Below are 19,384 nucleotides of genomic sequence, written 5' to 3'. Positions count from 1 at the left end.
GGGCATAGCCATCCAGCCACACACCAGAGTTGCTCCTGCTTTGCATGGTTGGGGCCAGATTGTACAGCCGGCTCCTGCTACCTCCACCTGCAGGAATGAAATGAGGACACACTGGCTAAGAACTCCCCCCCCCCCCGCGCGCATTCTGCCCCTGCCCCCTTTAACCCTTTTATTGTTGCCACTTCCACCCCCAGCCCTCTTGTAGTGCAAAGGGAATACGTTTCTCCATGGCCTGGGTGGGAAAGGATTAATAGTTTCTTGGGCAGTCCTAGCATAGCTAACGACTCTTCTGCAAGGGGGGAAAAGGTTCCTTTTCTCGGTAAAACAAACTCACATCCGCCTTGAATAGAGGCTCTTCCTGTCCACGGGAGGGGGCGGATCGCCAGTCTTAGATCCTTCTGAGCTAGAGATCTGCCAGGACCCACAAAGGGCCAGACCAAATGATTTCGCGGGTCTTAAACGCCCCCCCCCCCCGGGCCTGTCGTTCCCCACCCCTGCCCTAGTGTATTGTCCCCTCTGTCTCTCTGACTCACTAGTCTTGTCCTCCCTGTGGAGTCTGAGGTTAAGAGACAGCGTAATGTCCTTCACTTCCAACAGTTGGTACTTGGATGGGAGATTAACAAGGACGTCCAGGGTTGCTCCACATAAACTGGCAATGGCAAACTTCCTCTGTTTGTCTCTTGCCCTGAAAACCCTGTGAGGTCGCCAGAAGTTGGCTGCAGCTTGACAGCACTTTCCACCACTATCTTGCTGACGTTACTGGCTGTCGTTTGCCATTTCATTGTGGGAGAGCAAACTTGGCTGTGCAGAGATTTCTTCGTTGGATCCAGTCAGTTCATCCAATGATTCCCTTCCACCAAGAGAGGAATCTTGTGGAAGGACTCCTACCTCCAACAGAAGGTGGTTCACTTAGCAGAAGGGAATAATTGGGTTCAATAAAAGCTGTAGAATAAAAACAATAGCCAAGACAGAAAAGGCAGTACAATTTGAACACATGAAGCTGCCTTATACTGAATCAGACCATCAAGGTCCATCAAAGTCAGTATTGTCAACTCAGACCAGCAGCGGCTCTCCAGGGTCTCAAGCAGAGGTCTTTCACATCACCTACTTGCCTGGTCCTTTGAACTGGAGAGGCCAGGGATTGAACCTGGGACCTTCTGCATTTAAATTTTAATAGGAAATTCCATTTTTTCCCCAATCAGAAATATTCTGTAGAAATCCCCAACACAATTTGAAAATCTTCCTAATCAGAAATAAAAATATATAATACCTGATAAATAGAATGCTGCACCTTCGGTGGTGTTAATTGGAAGCTATGGCAACTTACCTTATTCAGATAGGCTTTGTCCCTGTGATCTGAAGAGAGTGGCTTAATTATCCCATATGATGTTGGAATGCCCCCAATACAATTCTTATCGCAATCAATGGATTACTCCTATCTTAATCAAATTACCTGCCATTGTAACAAAAGATAAAACAGTCCCCTTTTTGCTGGCGGATAGAGACCCAAGAACAATATGGGTGGTGTCGAAGAATCTCTCCACCATATTTTCCTTAAAGAAATAAAGGCTCCCCATTTACTGCTCAAGACCTTTGGGTCAAGGGAGCTTGAAAGAAGGAAAGGAAAGGAATGCCTGACAAATAGAAGCTTAAGACGAACATTCAGATAATGTTATGTGAAAATGAATAATTGTACAAAAAAACTTAAATGGCCAAAAATTTCCACTGTCATTAAAAATTCAGAAAAAAAAATTCAAACGTTTAAAATGTATGTCTCTTTAAGAGCAGCAATTTATTTGTCCAAAAACCAGTGCCTTATTTAAATACACTTGGTATGGAAATAACAAGGTAGCTAACACAGCCCTCCTAAGCAGGCCAACTCAGAATCCTACTGCAGATGACCCAGTGGGGCTTACTTGCAGAGTGTCTTCGGGGAGGGGCCGTAGCTTAGCGGTAGAGCATCTGCTTGGCATGCAGAAGGTCCCAGGTTCAAGCCCCGGCATCTCCAGTTAAAAGGTCAAGGCAAGTTAGGTGATGTGAAAGACCTCGGCCTGAGACCCTGGAGAGCCGCTGCCGGTCTGAGTAGGCAATACTGACTTTGATGGACTAAGGGTCTGATTCAGTATAAGGCAGCTTCATGTATTCATGCGTCTTCTGGATTGCACAGTAAACTACATAGATAAACCACATTGTTTATGTTGAGATCAATTGCTCTAAGAGTCACTCTAGGGACTCACAACCTGTGTTTTCTGATGGCAACAAATAAATATATTGTTTTATTATTTTAAGAGTCTGTTCCCTCTTAGATACTGTAACAAACATGTATGCAAAATGTGAATCTACACAGCTGTATGCTGAGGGAATGTGCTCTATAACATGTCACTAGATGGCGCCAATTTTATTACTTCATTTACTTACTCCATTTATGGTTCACCTTGCAGAATCTCAAGGTGGATTACAAAAAAAAAAAAATCTTTAAATCAGCAACACAACAAAAATACTATAAGAACCAATAAATACAATAGCCTGAAAATGCATGAGCGGGGTTGTAGACTTACCAGCCTCAAGGCTGGACCTGGATTTCTCCCTGTTCCCCAGACTACAAAAATCAGTTCCCCTGCAGGATATGGCAGCTTTGGAGGGTGGACTCTATAGTATGCCATACAGTGTAGGAGAAACAGAAGTCCTAGAGTGACATCACATCCCTGCTGAGCTCCCTCCCCTCTCCAAATTCCACCCTCCCTCAAAATCACCGGAAATCTCCAGGCGGTTCCCAAGACGGAGTTGCCAACCCTAAAAAAGTTATACTTTCTCGCCTCAGTCCACTACCTGGAGCTTAAATCGTCTCTTCTCCAACAGTATGGAAGCTGGTTAGCCCTGGTGTAGTGGTTAAGAGCGGTGGTTTGGAGCGGTGGGCTCTGATCTGGAGAAACGGGTTTGATTCCCCACTCCTCCACATGAGCCGTGGAGGCTAATCTGGTGAACTCGATTTGTTTCCCCACTCCTACCCATGAAGCCAGCTGAGTGACCTTGGGCTAGTCACAGCTCTCTTAGAGCTCTCTCAGCCTCTCCTACCTCACAAGGTGTCTGTTGTGGGGAGGGGAAGGGAAGGTGATTGTAAGCCGGTTTGATTCTTCCTTAAGTGGTAGAGAAAGTTGGCATATAAAAACCAACTCTTCTGTTACTTCTTCTTCTTCTTCCCAAGGATAATGACCAATCCGCTAAAAATTACTTACTTGGTTGTCAATTCTAGTCTTGAATCACCTCCAAAATTCACATGGAGTAGGAATAGGGTTGCCAGCTCCAGGTTGGGAAATACCTGGAGATTTTGAGGTGGAGCCAAAAGAGGGCGGGGTTTGGAGAGGGGAGGGACTTCAATGCCATAGAGCCCAATTGCCAAAGCAGCCATTTTCTTCAGGGAAAGTGATCGCTGTCACCTGGAGATCAGTTGCAATACGGGGAGATCTCCAACTGCCACCTGGAGGTTGGCAACCCTACATGCGATTCTTACGGCAGAACCTCTCAGTTTATCCAAGGAAGCACCTGCAGAATAAGACACAGTCCCCAAAAGTGTACATTTTGTACAAGTAAATTAAAAAAAAAAAGAAATGTTGTATTTGCTGCATTTCAGTATCCGGGAACCACCTGCTTGCTCTTGTCCTGGTGCCCGTCTCAATATACTTCATTACGATATGGACTTTTATCTCGTTCTCTTTCCCTTTCATTCTAAAGCAAACAGGTCCCAATCTTTCCCGTCTCCTTTCAGAGGATGGTTTTTCTCGGCATGCCCTCCGCATTATTCTAGCTGTACAATTATCTAATCCTTTCTTCTTAAAACTCGCTAAACCGGTTGCTCTGAATGATTGCCTCAATGAAGAGCTATTGGAGGTTGATAAAAATGCCGTCTGTTTTTTTCCCCTTTAAAGTAATTCCTTTTATCCTTCAGAAAATGTGGTCTAAATGACCTTGCGGGGGTGGGGAGAGAGAAATGTTCAAAATGTTCTGCTCCTGTAGGGCTTGTAGTAGCACCTTGAATCCTAGGGTGGCCCTGAACAAAACTCTGGACAAAAGAGGACATAATTTGCACTTTCAGATTTATAGACTTTATCAGTATTCCAGCAATGTTCTCGTCCGAAGACAGTGGCACTCACACCCTTTCTGGTTATATTGGTTGAGTGAAGAGAGAGAGGACTTGGTCCCCGAACCAAAATGATTAGTGGACTAGAGCAAGTGCCCTATGAGGAGCGGTTAAAACGCTTAGGGCTGTTTCGCTTGGAAAGAAGGCGGCTGAGGGGAGGCATGATAGAGGCCTATAAAATTATGCATGGTTTGGAGAGAGTGGACAGGGAGACGTTTTTCTCCCTCTCCCGTAATACTAGAACGCGGGGTCATCTGCTGAAGCTGGAGGGTGAGAGATTCCAAACAGATAAAAGGAAGTATTTCTTCACACAACGCATAGTTACATTGTGGAACTCCCTGCCCCAAAATGTGGTGATGGCTGCCAACTTGGAAGGCTTGAAGAGGGGAGTGGGCGTGTTCATGGAGGAAAGAGGTATTCATGGCTCCTAGATAAAATGGATGCTAGTCATGATGCATACCTATTCTCTCCAGGATCAGAGGAGCATGCCTATTATTTTGGGTGCGGTGGAACACAGGCAGGATGCGGCTGCTACAGTCGTCTTGTTTGTGAGCTTCCTAGAGGCACCTGGTTGGCTGCTGTGTGAACAGACTGCTGGACTTGATGGACCTTGGTCTGATCCAGCAGGGCTTTTCTTACGTTCTTATGACTTTGGTTCAGCTGGATCTTTTGGCATTCAGATGGTTTCCTTGAAATCTCCCTTGAGCACTGGGTTAAATGGTACTGTGAAGTTTAGACACTGTTGAACTCCCAGTCACCTGTTTTTGGAGTGGGGATGCAAGAGATATTGTGATGTGATGCGGCACTTTAAGGACTAAGGAAACCTTCAGCCTATTTCTTCAGAAGTGATGAACAAGCATTATCATTAGGCAGACCTCTGTAGGGTTGCCAGCTCTGGGTTGGGAAATACCTGGAGATTTAGGGGGTAGAGCCTGGATAATACGGCAGGGTTTTGGAAGGGGAGGGACCTCATTGGTACATAATGCCATAGAGTCCACCCTCCAAAGCAGCCATTTTCTCCAGGGGAAGTGGTCTCTGTAACCTGGAGACCAGGTAATTCCAGGAGATCTCCAGGCCACACCTGGAGGCTGGGAAGGTGGGAGATACAAAATCCTCTCCGCATGTTGCATCTGAAGAAGCAGGAACTGGCCTACAAAAGCTGATGTAGGAATAAAATGTTTCTAGTCCTTAAAATACCACAGGACTAGCTGCCACAGGTTCATATGGAATCCATAGGATGAGGCTGTTGTCAGGAAGCAGTGAGTTGCCAACCTCCAGATGGTGGCTGGAGACCTTCCGTTATTACAACTGATCTCCAGATGATAGAGATCAGTTCACCAGGATAAAATGGGCGCTTTGAAAGGTGGACTCTATGGCATAGACGTCTCTCCCCTCCCCAAACCCTGCCCTCCTCAGCCCCCCCCCCCAATTCGTGGTATTTCCCTGCCTGGAGCTGGCAAACCTAGGAATAGGGTTGCCAGCTCTGGGATGGGAAATACTTGGAGATTTTGGGGCGGCGCCTGATGAGGGCGGGGTTTGGAGAGGGGAGAGGCTTCAATGCCATAGAGTCCAATTGCCCAAGCCAGGTGAACTGATCTCTATCAGCTGGATACCAGTTGTAATAGCAGGAGATCTCCAGCCACCACCATCAATTTGCAGCCCATTTTCTTCGGGAGCATGAAATATTCTTAAAATAAATTAAAAAAGCAACATAGAACTGAAGACGTTCAGTCAATCCTACTTGTTAATCATGACTTCCTTTCGGAGGCTGATGAAGCTCTATTAAGTGAAAGCGCTCAACTACCCGGGAGAGCGTTCCCTCCATCTTTGCTTGCAATTGGCAGTGGCAAGATTTTGGCAAGATTGTGGTTCTGACCTTTGGACTCGCGGTCCCTCTCCTTGGACTTGATATTCGACCTATTTCTGCCTTGCCTCTCGTCCTTCTGCGGAGCCTGCCATTGAGCTTTCTGCACAATCGCTGTCTCGCTGCACAGATGCATGTAGTGGCACAACTGTCTTTTGCTTCCGTGTGCATTTTGTAATTGGCTAACTTTGGCTGTCGCAACTGAATATAGAATTTGGGACACTGAGATTTGAGCCGACCCGGTTTTGTTCTTACATTTCTGGTGTCACAGTGGGTTTGAGTCTTTCTGGTAGTTGTGCCACCTGGAGGTTGGCAAGCCTACCCAGGAAAAGGACTACTGGCGCGCGTGCTTAAGGGCCTCTTTGCCCTGCTTGGGAAACAGCCACATTTCCCAGGGGTTGTTGCGATATGTTTGGGGACGCTGGGGGGCGCTGCCGAGCAAGCCGCGCCGGCGGAGCGCAGGCGCAAAGCCCTGCCCGGGGCAGAGGGCGGCGGACCGTGCATGAAGGCGGCGGCGGCGCTGCAACTCATGAAGGTGTTCGTGACGCGGCGGCTCCCCCCGGAGGGGCGGGCGGCCTTGGCCCGGGCAGGGGGGTAAGTGCGCTGCAAGGAGCAGTTCTGCTCAGGGCGGGCGTTGTGCAAGGCTGCAAACGGGCTCCCAGGCCCTTTGCAACGGGGAGTTGCTTCCTCCCCCCGCCTCCATACGCCGCCCGTGTCCTTGGAGGGCTGTACTACCTTGGAGGGCTTGAAGAGGGGAGTGGGCGTGTTCATGGAGGAGAGGGCTATCCATGGCTACCAGTCAAAATGGATGCTAGTCATGATGCATACCTGTTCTCTCCAGGATCAGATGAGCATGCTTATTATATTAGATGCTGGGGAACACAGGCAGGACAATGCTGCTGCAGTCGTCTTGCTTGTGGGCTTCCGAGAGGGACCTGGTTGGCCACTGTGTGAACAGACTGCTGGACTTGATGGGCCTGGGTCTGATCCAGCATGGTTTTACTTATGTTCTTATTATAATTATATTATATATAATGTTATTATGTTATATATATTATATATATATAATTATATTAGGTGCTGTGGAACACAGGAAGGATGCTGCTGCTGCAGTCGTCTTAGTTTGGGGGCTTCCTGGAGGCACCTGGTTGGCCACTGTGTGAACAGACTGCTGGACTTGATGGGCCTGGGCCTGATCCAGCATGGTTTTACTTATGTTCTTATTATAATTATAATATATATTATATTATATATATAATTATATTAGGTGCTGTGGAACACAGGCAGGATGCTGCTGCTGCAGTCGTCTTAGTTTGGGGGCTTCCTGGAGGCACCTGGTTGGCCTCTGTGTGAACAGACTGCTGGACTTGATGGGCCTGGGTCTGATCCAGCATGGTTTTACTTATGTTCTTATTATAATTATATTATATATAATTATATTATATATTATATTATATATATATATTATATATATAATTATATTAGGTACTGTGGAACACAGGCAGGATGGTGCTGCTGCCGTCGTCTTGTTTGGGGGCTTCCTAGAGGCACCTGGTTGGCCTCTGTGTGAACAGACTGCTGGACTTGATAGGCCTGGGTCTGATCCAGCAGGGCCTTTCTTATGTTCTTATTATAATTATATATAATTATATTAGGTGCTGTGGATACAGGCAGGATAATGCTGCAGTCGTCTCGTTTGTGGGCTTCCTAGAGGCCCCTGGTTGGCCACTGTGTGGACAGACTGCTGGACTTGATGGGCCTGGGTCTGATCCAGCATGGTTTTACTTATGTTCTTATTATAATTATAATATATATTATATTATATATTATATTATATTAGGTGCTGTGGAACACAGGCAGGATGGTGCTGCTGCCGTCGTCTTGTTTGTGGGCTTCCTGGAGGCACCTGGTTGGCCTCTGTGTGAACAGACTGCTGGACTTGATAGGCCTTGGCCTGATCCAGCAGGGCCTTTCTTGTTCTTATTATAATTATATATAATTATATTAGGTGCTGTGGATACAGGCAGGATAATGCTGCAGTCGTCTCGTTTGTGGGTTTCCTAGAGGCCCCTGGTTGGCCACTGTGTGGACAGACTGCTTGGCTTGATGGGCCTGGGTCTGATCCAGCAGGGCCTTTCGTATGTTCTTACCTTCGGACAGCCTCCTCCACGGCGCTCAACGGCGCTGGGAGCATGTTCCTGCCCTTTCCCCTGCTTGCAAACTCTTTCTGCAATCCTGCGCGGAGTCACTCCGGTCCTAAACCCATAGGATAATCCTATGCAGAGTGACCCCAGTCTCAGGCCAAGCGTTTCGACTGGAGTCACTTTCTGTTGGACTGTTCGCTGCATTAGATTGCAGTGGCTCTGTGCAGGATTGCTCTGTGTCATTGGAGCACCATTCCCCGGGGAGTAGTGTGTGTGTGTGGGTGTTTAGCTATAGGAAACAGGAGACAGTTTTAACGACTTAAATAGTGAAATGGTGGAACTCCCTGCCCCAGGATATGGTGATGGCTGCCAACTTGGAAGGCTTTAAGAGGGGAGTGGACATGTTCATGGAGGAGAGGGCTATCCATGGCTACTAGTCATGATGCATACCTCTTCTCTCCAGGATCAGAGGAGCATGCCTAATATATGAGATGCTGTGGAACACAGGCAGGATGCTGCTGCAGTCGCCTTGTTTGTGGGCTTCCTATAAGCACCTGGTTGGCCAAGTCTAACAGACTTGATGGACCTTGGTCTGATCCAGCAAGGCCTTTCTTATGTTCTTATTGACTTGAAAAGGGTGTATTTCTACGTAAACCTTCCCAGAGTAGAGTCCTCTTCTTCAGATGCCATGTGTTTGAGGAAGTGGGCTCCAGTTCTCAAATGCTTGTGCTGAAATTAAACCTTGTTTAAGGTGCCACAAGGCTTGTGTTTACTTCAGTGGTGCATGTGTGGATGGGGGCTTGGGTGTTGCCCTTGTCCCATGTTAATTAGTCTGGGTTTACTGCACCCCTGGTTTCTGCCCTCACGGGCAGCTTGGAAAGAAGGGGTTAAGGGGAGACATGATAATCTATAAAATTATGCAGTGTGGAGAGAGTGGACAGGGAGAAGCTTTTCTCCTTCTTTCATAATACTAGAACGCAGGGTCATCTGCTGAAGCTGGAGGGTGAGAGATTCCAAACAGATAAAAGGAAGTATTTCTTCACACAAGGCATAGTTACATTGTGGAACTCCCTGCCCCAAGATGTGGTGATGGATGCCAACTTGGAAGGCTTTAAGAGGGGAGTGGACATGTTCAAGGAGAAGAGGGCTATCCATGGCTACTTGTCAAAATGGCTACTAGTCATGCTGCATACCTATTCTCTCCAGGATCAGAGGAGCATGCCGAATATATTAGGTGCAGTGGAACACAGGCAGGATGGTGCTGCTGCAGTTGTCTTGTTTGTGGGCTTCCTAGAGACATCTGGTTGGCCACTGTGTGAACAGACTGCTGGACCTGATGGACTTTGGTCTGATCCCCCATGGCTTTTCTTATGTTCTTATGTTCAGGACCAGTCTGCAAAGAACTGGAGAGTTGTGGTAAAGGAGGAGTTGGTTAATAGTGAGGTAAAGCATTATGTGGTGCTTGGTGTGAGTAAAGCAGGGTTTTCTGGGCAACGTTTAGGATAGGTATGTTAGTCTGTTGCAGCAAAAAATGTTACCTTAAAAACTGACAGTTGTATGGGGCATGAGTAAGACCTACTTCATAAGTGTTATGGATGATTCTCAACAGAACCTCCTGCGCCTTCCTGGGTTAAAAGTAGTAAGGAACTCACCCTTGTTACTATTTTTGAGCTGGATTGGGAGCCTTAAAGAATACTTAGGAAGCAATCCTGAGCAGGTCTACTCACTGTATTTAGGTCTATTCTATGGGGCTTAATCACAGGAAAGTGTTTTTAGAATTGAAGACTTGCAGAGTACTTTAAGAGGCAGTTCTCTGTGTTAAGTGACCATGGGTACGATCCTCTGAGATCAAGCACCTAGGCACATATAAACACACACACATTTTAGTTATTTCTGCCTTACTGAATGGGAGAACAGAGTCCAACTCTGAACCATGTGAGGGAGCAGGGAGCAGAACAAATATTGAACAAGTCTGTGGAGGTGGGAAAGCTAGGACGTTTTCCTTTACACAGGATGCAGTAAGGAGAACTTTATGCAACACCTAAAAGTCATGTCAGTTGTGTTTAAATTAAGGGGGGGTCCAGGTACCAAAGCCCCCAACATTGGAGCCTAGTAGCACCTCGGGATTTGCAACTGTTTGTTAAATGTGTGTAAAGAGGGTCTCTTTAAAAGAAATTCAGCACTGGCCTCCAGTAAGTTATTTGCTATTTATTTGCTACATCCCAGGGACTCAGAAGGAGTTACAGGTAGGTCTGTGGAGAAGACCCATAGGTTTCTGCCACCAGAGTCTCGAAATCTAGGCCTGTTTCTCACATTGCTACTTGCATAAGTGGTGATCGACCTTTTTCTGGGCTGAACCTCTCCAAACTGCCAGCGGAGGCTCCATTGTGTTGAATGATTTCTTATACAAAAACAAAATCCCTGCCTGTAGAAAACTAGCCCATCAGGGAGGAGGGAATCAAGGTTGACCTCGTCTCTCACACCTTTGTTTTCTGAGTGTGGGGGAATTCCCCCCCGCTTGTTTGGTACAGAGGAGTGTTCACTCATGCTGAGTCTGTAGCCTGAAATGGTACCACCATCTGTTTATGAGAACTTTTGCCTTATTTGTGAAGTTGTTATGGGGGTGACCAGAAACACACATTCATGCCCTCCTAGCTTTGCCTCTGGCTTTTCCCCTCTCTGTTGGCTTTGTTTCTTTTAATGTTTGGCTTGTTGTCTTTTCTTGCTGAAGTCACTTCTTCACTGTTGATCTCCATGCGTAATAATGTACAGCTCTGTTATGGAGACCTTTCAAATCCTGTTCTCTCTCGCCTCTACCTGCTTGCCAGTAGTCACCTGGTCCAGAGAATGACCCTTTAAGCCAGATGAGTCTCACACTGGCTCTTTCCATAGGTACTGTTCCTTTCAAAGTGGGAAGTCTGGTGCTTATTGGCAACTCCCAGCTCAGCCCAAAACAGAGTTCCAGCCGAGGACTTTGATGGGCTTAGAAAGAATCCCAGAATCATGGAAGGGGCCATAGAGGCCATCTAGTCCAACCCCCTGCTTAGTGCAGGATCAGCCTAGAGCATCCCTGACAAGTGCTTGTCCATCCTCTGCTTAAAGATGGCCAGTGAGTGAGGGGGGAGCTCACCACCTCCCTAGGGAGCTGGTTCCACTATTGAACAACTTATAGGCCATTTATGCTTGGTAATTAGCAGCCTGTTCCATGCTGAAGTAGAGGAGGGCAGGGAGCTGTTCCTGTTGGCAGCAGAGGATAGGACTCACAATAATGGGTTTAAATTGCGGGCAGAAAGGTACCAGCTTGTTGTTAGGGGAAAATCTTTTTACAGTAAGAACTGTTCAACGGTGGAGTCGGCTAGCTAGGGAGGTGGTGAGCTCCCCCTCACTGGCGGTCTTTAAGCAGAGGCTGGACAAGCACTTGTCAGGGATGCTCTAGGCTGATCCTGCATTGAGCAGGGGGTTGGACTAGATGGCCTGTATGGCCCCTTCCAACTCTTATGATTCCAAGCCCAGGCCTCAGACAGGCCAATCACACTTGTGAATTTTTGCCTGGAAAGAAGCCATCTTTGATGATGGCCATTTGGAACCGCATGGCTCAGTGTGGACTAATGTTTAACAACGTTCTTTCGGCAAGGAGCTCTGCCCACGGTTAGGTTAATCATTCGCCACGACCAAGGTCTCCCCTCACTTGCTTTTGGCCCAGCAACTGGGATTTATTAAGAGAAGGCCTCTTTTATTCAGTTCTCTAAATTTGTCCCTTATTACCCCTGTTTGGTTGTGTTGGGAGCCGCTGTTCTCGTTTTCCTCGTTTCTGACCTCGCAGCCTCTATGTAGAGAGCGCTTGAAAGGCTTCTGCAGCTTGTGCCTGAGGCAGATTGGGAGGGTTAACTGGAGGAGGAGGAGCTGAAGTTGGTTTTTGTACGCTGACTTTCTCTACCACTTAAGGAAGAATCAAACCGGCTTACAGTCACCTTCCCTTCCCCTCCCCACAACAGACAATCTGTGAGGTAGGTGGGGCTGAGAGAGTTCAGAGAGAGCTGTGACTAGCCCACGGTCACCCAGCTGGCTTCATGTGTAGGAGTGGGGGGAAACAAACCCAGTTCACCAGATCAGCGTCTGCCGCTCATGTGGCGGAGTGGGGAATCGAACCCGGTTCTCCAGATCAGAGTCCGCCGCTCCAAACTGCCGCCCTTAACCACTGCACCACGCTGGTCCAGGAACAGGCAGGGTTGACACTTGTGGGACTGTCCAGCCTGGCTGGCAGCGACGACCATGGGCAGAGGTTTGCTCGGTGCCGCCTGTCATGACTCTGCCCGCTGGGTCCAAGTGGAGAAAGGAAAACTAAGCTGACAGCGGCATTGGAGGAGGCGATGGGCAATTCTAAGCACATTGTTCTTGCTGGCCAGGTTGGAGCCAAGCGGTACCTGTGAGGCCTCTAGTGCTTGGGTTGCTTCAACAGGACAGTTCAAAGCAAAAAACCTGTACTTAAGCCCCTTGTGCAGTTGATCAGGAGAAAAAGAGTTGGTTTTTATATGCTGACTTCCTCTACCACTTAAGAATCAAGCCGGCTTACAGTCATCTTCCCTTCCCCTCCCCACAACAGACAATCTGTGAGGTAGGTGGGGCTGAGAGAGCTCTAAGAGAGCTGTGACTAGCCCAAGGTCACCCAGCTGGCTTCATTTGTAGGAGTGGGGAAACCAACCAGCCTCTGCCGTTCAAGTGGAGGAGCGGGGAATCGAACCCAGTTGTCCAGATCAGAGTCCACCGCTCCAAACCACCGCTCTTAACCACTACACCACGCTGGCTCAGCTGTCCATTGTGACGAGAAGTCTGCCTGTGATACAACAAAGCTCAGTGCACTGTGTGAAAGTTGAAGAACTTTGTGCTTTGTGCTTATATTATCAGTGTGTGAACTGGGCCGTTTGTTGAGATCTCTGCTAAAATATTTCCCAGCCTTGGTGAGGAGTAAGTCAAGAGTACCCGGTGATGGCAAAGCTGACGAGTCAAGTAAATAAAAGACCCTATGAAGAATTTCAACAAAAATGGGAATTGTATTTTGCATATGTTTCATAGTGATTATATAAATAGAAACTCTTTAGAAAAATAATAATAATAATAATAAATTGCTTTGGGCATGGGGGGTTTAAAGATGTTTTGCCTAGATAAAGACTATGATGTTAATGTTGATTATAGATAAGTGAACAGGAGTTACAAAAGGGATATATAGGTTTTAGTGCTAAAGCAAAAACAAAGCATAAATATTATGATATGATTGATAGATGGGGCAGTTGGTAATGATTGTGCATACTGAAAAATTACAAAACTAAAGGTTATTAGTAAAGCAGAATTAGGTATGCCATAATGTTAGAATTGTTTTGGTGTTATGTTTGTGTGATACGGTAGGTTGTTTGATTTTTTTTTAAATTAACAAACTGATAAAACAAAGCAGTGTGTATTACTTTGTAATGTCTGGTTTTGTTTGCATTAAATGTTTGTGGAGGGAGTAGTTGTGAATTTCCTGCATTGTGCAGGGGGTTGGACGAGATGACCCTGGTGGTCCCTTCCAACTCTATGATTCTATGATATGAAATGGAAAATATTTTTTTTAAGACTTGGGAGGACTTGGGAGGGCTTCTAATTTAAAATTTTGCAAATCTGGAAGAGCACTCCAGTGGCGGTCAGAGGGGCCTTAGCTCAGTGGTAGAGCATATGCTTTGGATATGTAAAGATTCTGTGTTTAATCCCTGGCAGTCTACAGTGCTCTTGAGACCCTTTAAACTGGAGAGACCAAGTCAGACCATTGGTCTATCTCACTCAGTATTGTCCACTCTGATTGACAGTTTTTTTCTCTAAAGTCTCGGGCAAAGCTCTTTTCTAACCCTACTACTTGAGGATCTGTTTTAAGGTGGAGATGGCAAGGATTTGAACCTGGAACCTTCTGCATGAGATGCACATGTTCCACCACTGGTCTCATTTCCATTTAGCTGATACCTTTCTGAAATATGGAAGGAAGCGTTAATCAATGATATGGGATTACTTGTTGTTAAAGGGCTGGGTTATCATTGACAATACAGTTCCCTATTGCAGCTACACACCAGTAACAAAGTACCCTCAAAGCAAACTGTTGTGCCCTTACCTTACAATCCCACTGATAACATTTTGTCCTCCAGTGATTAAATTGGCTCCAACAGATTCATCATCTTAAACTTTTGATCTATGGATTGAGAAGGATTACAGGTTGCAGCCTTTGGTATAAAGTGCTCTCCTCTGATCTGCTTTGAATGATGGTATCTTTCTTGCTTCCTTTAAAGCTGCAGCATCCAGCAATGGGATTCAGATGAGCCCATCCCACAGTCAGAGTTGTTAGCAGGGGTTGCTGGGAAGGATGGGCTCCTGTGCCTTTTGTCTGACCGGATAGACAAAGAGGTTCTGGATGCAGCAGGTGAGTAGAGGTGGCACTTAATGAAATCGGCGGGTTTAACTCCGCATAGGGTTGCGCAGTACAACTGACAACTTCTTTCATTTTTAATATTAGATGCCGCAATTAGTTTTGCTCATGAGTTCTTTCCACTTTCTTTTGGGAGAGGGGAGGGCATATTAATGACCCCCCCCTTTGAGCGCCTAACCTTTTATCGTTTTACAGGGCCATCCCTGAAAGTAATCAGTACATTGTCTGTGGGATATGACCATCTTGCGACTGATGAAATAAAAAAACGGTAAGACCTGTGGAAATTTGAGCCGGGTCTCCTAGACAAACACTGTAATCATTATACCATGCTGTCTGTCACATGTGGTGGTCGTCATATGGGGGTGTGTGTTACGCTTTGTGTGCCTGGAGAGCTTTGAAGGTAGTGAGGAGAACTGGAATCTTGTCAGTGATGGCTTCTTGGCTGTGAAATTCACTGCTGAGGGGAGCCCTCCTAGCTTTCAGGAGACTTGGAAAATGATTTTTAATTCATAAAGCCTCTAAGGAAGGGTGGCTAGCAAATGATACAGTTAGTTTGACATTTGTCAAACTTTGCAGACACCAAACCATAGTTAAGAGTGCTGAATTACAGTTTGGAGACATTGGAATTGATGAAGCCGTGTTTTGTGATTGGCTGGATAACCAGAATCAGAAACTGCAGTTTGTGCTAACCATGGTTTGGTGGAACTGACATTGCCATCTGCCATACTATGGAGATGGGAGTGTAACCCATTATTTGCCTGTTGTGCTTCTGGAAGCTTAGAGCTTGGCACAAACCATGGTTTGGTGTGGTGTCTTGCTTAAGCCGCTGCCTCAATGATTGTCGATTGGGGGGTTCTAATTCAGTGTTTTAATTGGTTGATTGTATTTACTATTTTATGTAAAGCTGTCTTGGAAGTCATTGTATTGAATGGCAGGTGAGAATATAAAGAAATCCTAACAATGATTATCCAGTTAGATCGCGATGGGTAGCAGTATTAGTCTGTCTGTAGCAGTAGGAAAGTGCAAGAGTCTAGTGGCACCTTAAAGTCTAACAAAATTTCTGGCAGGGTATGAGCTTTTGTGAGTCACAGCTCATTTCTTCAGATATCTGAAGAAGTGAGCTGTGACTCACCAAAGCTCATACCCTGCCAGAAATGTTAATCTTTAAGGTGCTGGACTCTTGCTCTTTTCTAATGATTATCCAGTGTACACTGTACTCCGTCTTGATGCCAGTTGACTTACCCAGCCAAGAATTCTCTCAATGTTAATGGAAGAAAAGGTGTCTTTTCCTCCTCCCCTCTTTATTTAAGGGAAGGTGTTTCACTGGGGCTCCATTTTTGCTCATGAAGGTTTTATTGACATGATCCTTCCCACCCTTTTGGAACAGGAAATAGTTTTGCAAATTGGGCCTCTGGACTTCACAGTTGAGGTTTCTTGGCTATGTATGCCTTAGTAATACCCACACCGAAGAAATGGCTTTCAGAAATGGATGTAACATTTTAAGCTGGCTTGAGCAGCACGAAACTCTTATACGGGCCTGTGGTAGATGAAAGAAAGAAGAATCTGACGGCCTCTTTTAAATTCCAGAGGAATCCGTGTGGGGTACACGCCAGACATCCTAACGGATGCCACTGCTGAGCTCACGGTTGCCTTGCTCCTAGCAACATCTCGCCGGCTGCCTGAATCGGTGGAGGAAGTAAAGAAGTGAGTGTTGAGTTTGGGCTCTGAATTCTGGGGTTGCCTAGCTGGTCAGTCTCCACTGATTGCAATGTTTTCGGTGTGTGTTTGTGGATGTGTCACACCTATTCTATTGGAGGCTTCTGTCTTATTTGAGGAGAGCTGGAGATGTTTGTAGCATGTTGACAAGAGCCTAGTTTACTAGTGTGGGCATTAGGTTGTACAGCAGTCCCTTGACTGTACAGACTGCAGGGAAAGGGGCTCCCACAACTGAATTTACTCCTCTGTTCAGAAGGATTCCCCGTCCCTAGAGAACAAGATGTCAGGGAGAAAGCTAGACCTCCGTTCTGTCTAGTTTCTTTTGTGCAGAAAGTTCTTTCCACAGAGAACTATTTAACTGTGCAACTTCTGCCTGTAGTCTGCAATGATACAACCCAGATTCAGTTACCGACAGTTTTGTGTGAACCACATCGGTGAGACTGAAGCGAGGAATCCTTGGTTCAAAAACTGCGTTGCCATGACCTTCAAAGGTGACAGTAGGCAGCATGGTGTAGTGGTTAAGAGTGGTGGTTTGGAGCGGTGGACTCTGATCTGGAGAACTGGGTTTGATTCCCCATGCTTCCACGTGAGCAGCGGAGGCTAATCTGGTGAACTGGATTCGTTTCCCCACTCCTACACACGAAGCCAGCTGGGTGACCTTGGGCTAGTCACAGCTCTCTTGGAACTCTCTCAGCTTCACCTACCTCACAGGCTGTCTGTTGTGGAGGGGGGGAGGGAAGGTGATTATAAGCCAGTTTAATTCTCCCTTAAGTGGTAGAGAAAGTCAGCATATAAAAAACAACTCTTCTTCTCGTTCCACCCTCCCCCAAACCTGCACCATGCAGATGATACCAACCTGCCTTACTGTGGTGCTGCAAGGGTTAGTGAAGTGAAGTACATGGAGTGCCTTGAACATACCTTTGTATGCATGGGAACCCTTGTTCTAGACACTGTTTGTTACGTTCTTTGGTTCTGTGCTTTGATTGCATGACGATAACAGATCAGTGCAAACTTTCCAAGGCCCCCAGAATGTAGGCAAATGACCATATGAAGCCCATCCAGCTAGGTTAGTTTAGCATCCATCTGTGCTCATTGTACCCAGGAGATCTTGGTTCTAGTGGCCATTTGGTGTTTTCAACTTGTGGCTGAATATGGGAGCAAGGGGTAAGGGGAAGAGATAGGACTGGCTTTGAAACTGCTGTGTGGGTGGCAGATAATTACATTTTTGAAGACAGCATTTGTGGGGGGGTTACCATATATTTTAGAAGAAGAGTTGGTTTTTATATACCAGCTTTCTCTACCACTTAAGGGAGACTCAAACTGGCTTACAATCACTTTCCCTTCCTCTCCCCACAACAGACACCCTACCCTGTGAGGTAGGTGGGGCTGAGAGAACTGTAACAGAGCTTTAACTTGGCCAAGGTCACCCAGCTGGCTTCGTGTGTAGGAATAGGGAAACAAATCCAGTTCATCAGATTAGCCTCCGTCGCTCATGTGGAGGAGAGGGGAATCAAGCCCAGTTCTCCAGATCAGAGTCCACCGCTCCAAACCACTGCTCTTAACCACTACACCACGCTGGCTCTCCAGCGTGGTGTAGCATCCATCTCTGCTCACTGTACACAGATGATCTTGGTTCTGATGGCCATTTGGTGTTTTTAACTTATGGCTGAATATGGGAGCAAGGGGTAAGGGGAAGAGATGGGACTAGCTTTGAAACTGCTGTGGGTTTGGCAGATAATGACGTTTTTGAAGACAGCATCTGTGGATTAGCGTTCACTGCAAAGCTTAGGAAAGAGCCTGTCTGGGATATGTGCTTATTTTTCTTACCACCGCATTGGCCACTCCTGTGATCAGGCCAGGTTCCGGAGCTGAATACTTGGCGTGCCTTTTCTAGGACCCCTTCATCATCTTATTTCATTTTTGCAGCGGCGGCTGGACGACATGGAAGCCCCTCTGGATGTGTGGCTATGGGCTTTCTGGCAGCACCGTTGGGATTATTGGGCTGGGAAGAATAGGTAACCACTGTTAATATGTTAATCTTGCCTCCTGACCCAGAACTCGGAACAGCGTTTTATCCTCATGTCTACTAGGGAGCGGTAACTCGATTGAGGGAGAATAGTTGGCCCAACTCTTAAGTTTCACGACCGAGCTGGAATTTGAACCAGTTTCTCCTCCTCCTGCTTCACAATATGCTGACTCCAGACCACAAGCCACTATTCCATGGTGCTGTACTACATATCTTTTCAGGGGGTGGACAGACATGCAATAGTAACTGTTACACTCTGAAATGACCATTTCTAAAACATCCACTCCTTTCACCTTCCAAAACCAGGACACATGAAACTTTCTGCTATTGATTTTTTGGTTAAACATTTGGTTAAACCACCTCCACCATCGAATTGACCTACATGCCTTGCCTGCTTTTGGGCCTTGGTCAAATTTCGCTTAGACTGTCAAATACCACTTGAATGATGCAATGAGCCTTTTTGCTGCTGCTATCATCTTTTCAATATAGAGTAGATGATCAGTCCCCAGTATTCCTTAAGGAAGGACCAATACCCTCCCCCCCATTACAGTTAATTGAGAAATACGAGATCAAACTCTGCTGAGGAGTTTAAAATCTTACACCTAATCCTAAATATGCCTGCCTTCCCATGCGGATCAAAAAAACTCACAATGTTTTGAATGTACTTATATTTTCGGCTGGATAATAGCGAACTCGAAAGATATAATAGTCATCATGTGGTCTGCACGACTAATTTTTCAAGAGGAAGTGTATGTTGTTTTTCTTATATTTTGATGGATGCCCTGTTCACCCTTCCCCTTTTTACTTTTTGTACCCATAATATAAAATAAAACATTAAAAAAACTCCACAAAGTGCAGCCACCCAGGGATGGGGGTATATTTCTGTAAACCTAGGGAAATAATCTGGTTCATAAAAAAATCTGAAAAAGGAGAGAGGAGGAGATGAAGGGGGGGGTTTAAAACAAACCTCAGAGCTGCTGAAGTGAAGTTGGTGCAAGCACATATTTCACAGCTGAAAAGGGGGAAAATGCAGATTGCACAATGTAGC

General features: G+C 46.3%; 1 protein-coding gene across 1 annotated transcript in view; it reads left to right on the top strand.

Annotated features, from left to right (window-relative positions):
* Positions 1 to 19,384, top strand: part of GRHPR (glyoxylate and hydroxypyruvate reductase) — a 43,965-nt gene that overhangs the window by 18,513 nt on the left and 6,068 nt on the right. The window contains exons 3-7 of the mRNA XM_056848942.1: positions 6,385 to 6,596; positions 14,458 to 14,588; positions 14,790 to 14,862; positions 16,182 to 16,298; positions 18,237 to 18,325. Of these exons, the coding sequence (XP_056704920.1) occupies positions 6,385 to 6,596; positions 14,458 to 14,588; positions 14,790 to 14,862; positions 16,182 to 16,298; positions 18,237 to 18,325 (622 nt within the window). The remainder of the gene's footprint in view (positions 1 to 6,384; positions 6,597 to 14,457; positions 14,589 to 14,789; positions 14,863 to 16,181; positions 16,299 to 18,236; positions 18,326 to 19,384) is intronic.

The sequence above is a fragment of the Euleptes europaea genome, chromosome 4 (assembly GCF_029931775.1).
Source record: "Euleptes europaea isolate rEulEur1 chromosome 4, rEulEur1.hap1, whole genome shotgun sequence".
Lineage (NCBI taxonomy): Eukaryota > Metazoa > Chordata > Lepidosauria > Squamata > Sphaerodactylidae > Euleptes > Euleptes europaea.
The sequence above is the reverse complement of the archived record's forward strand: the minus strand, read 5'-3'. Positions and strand labels throughout refer to the sequence as shown.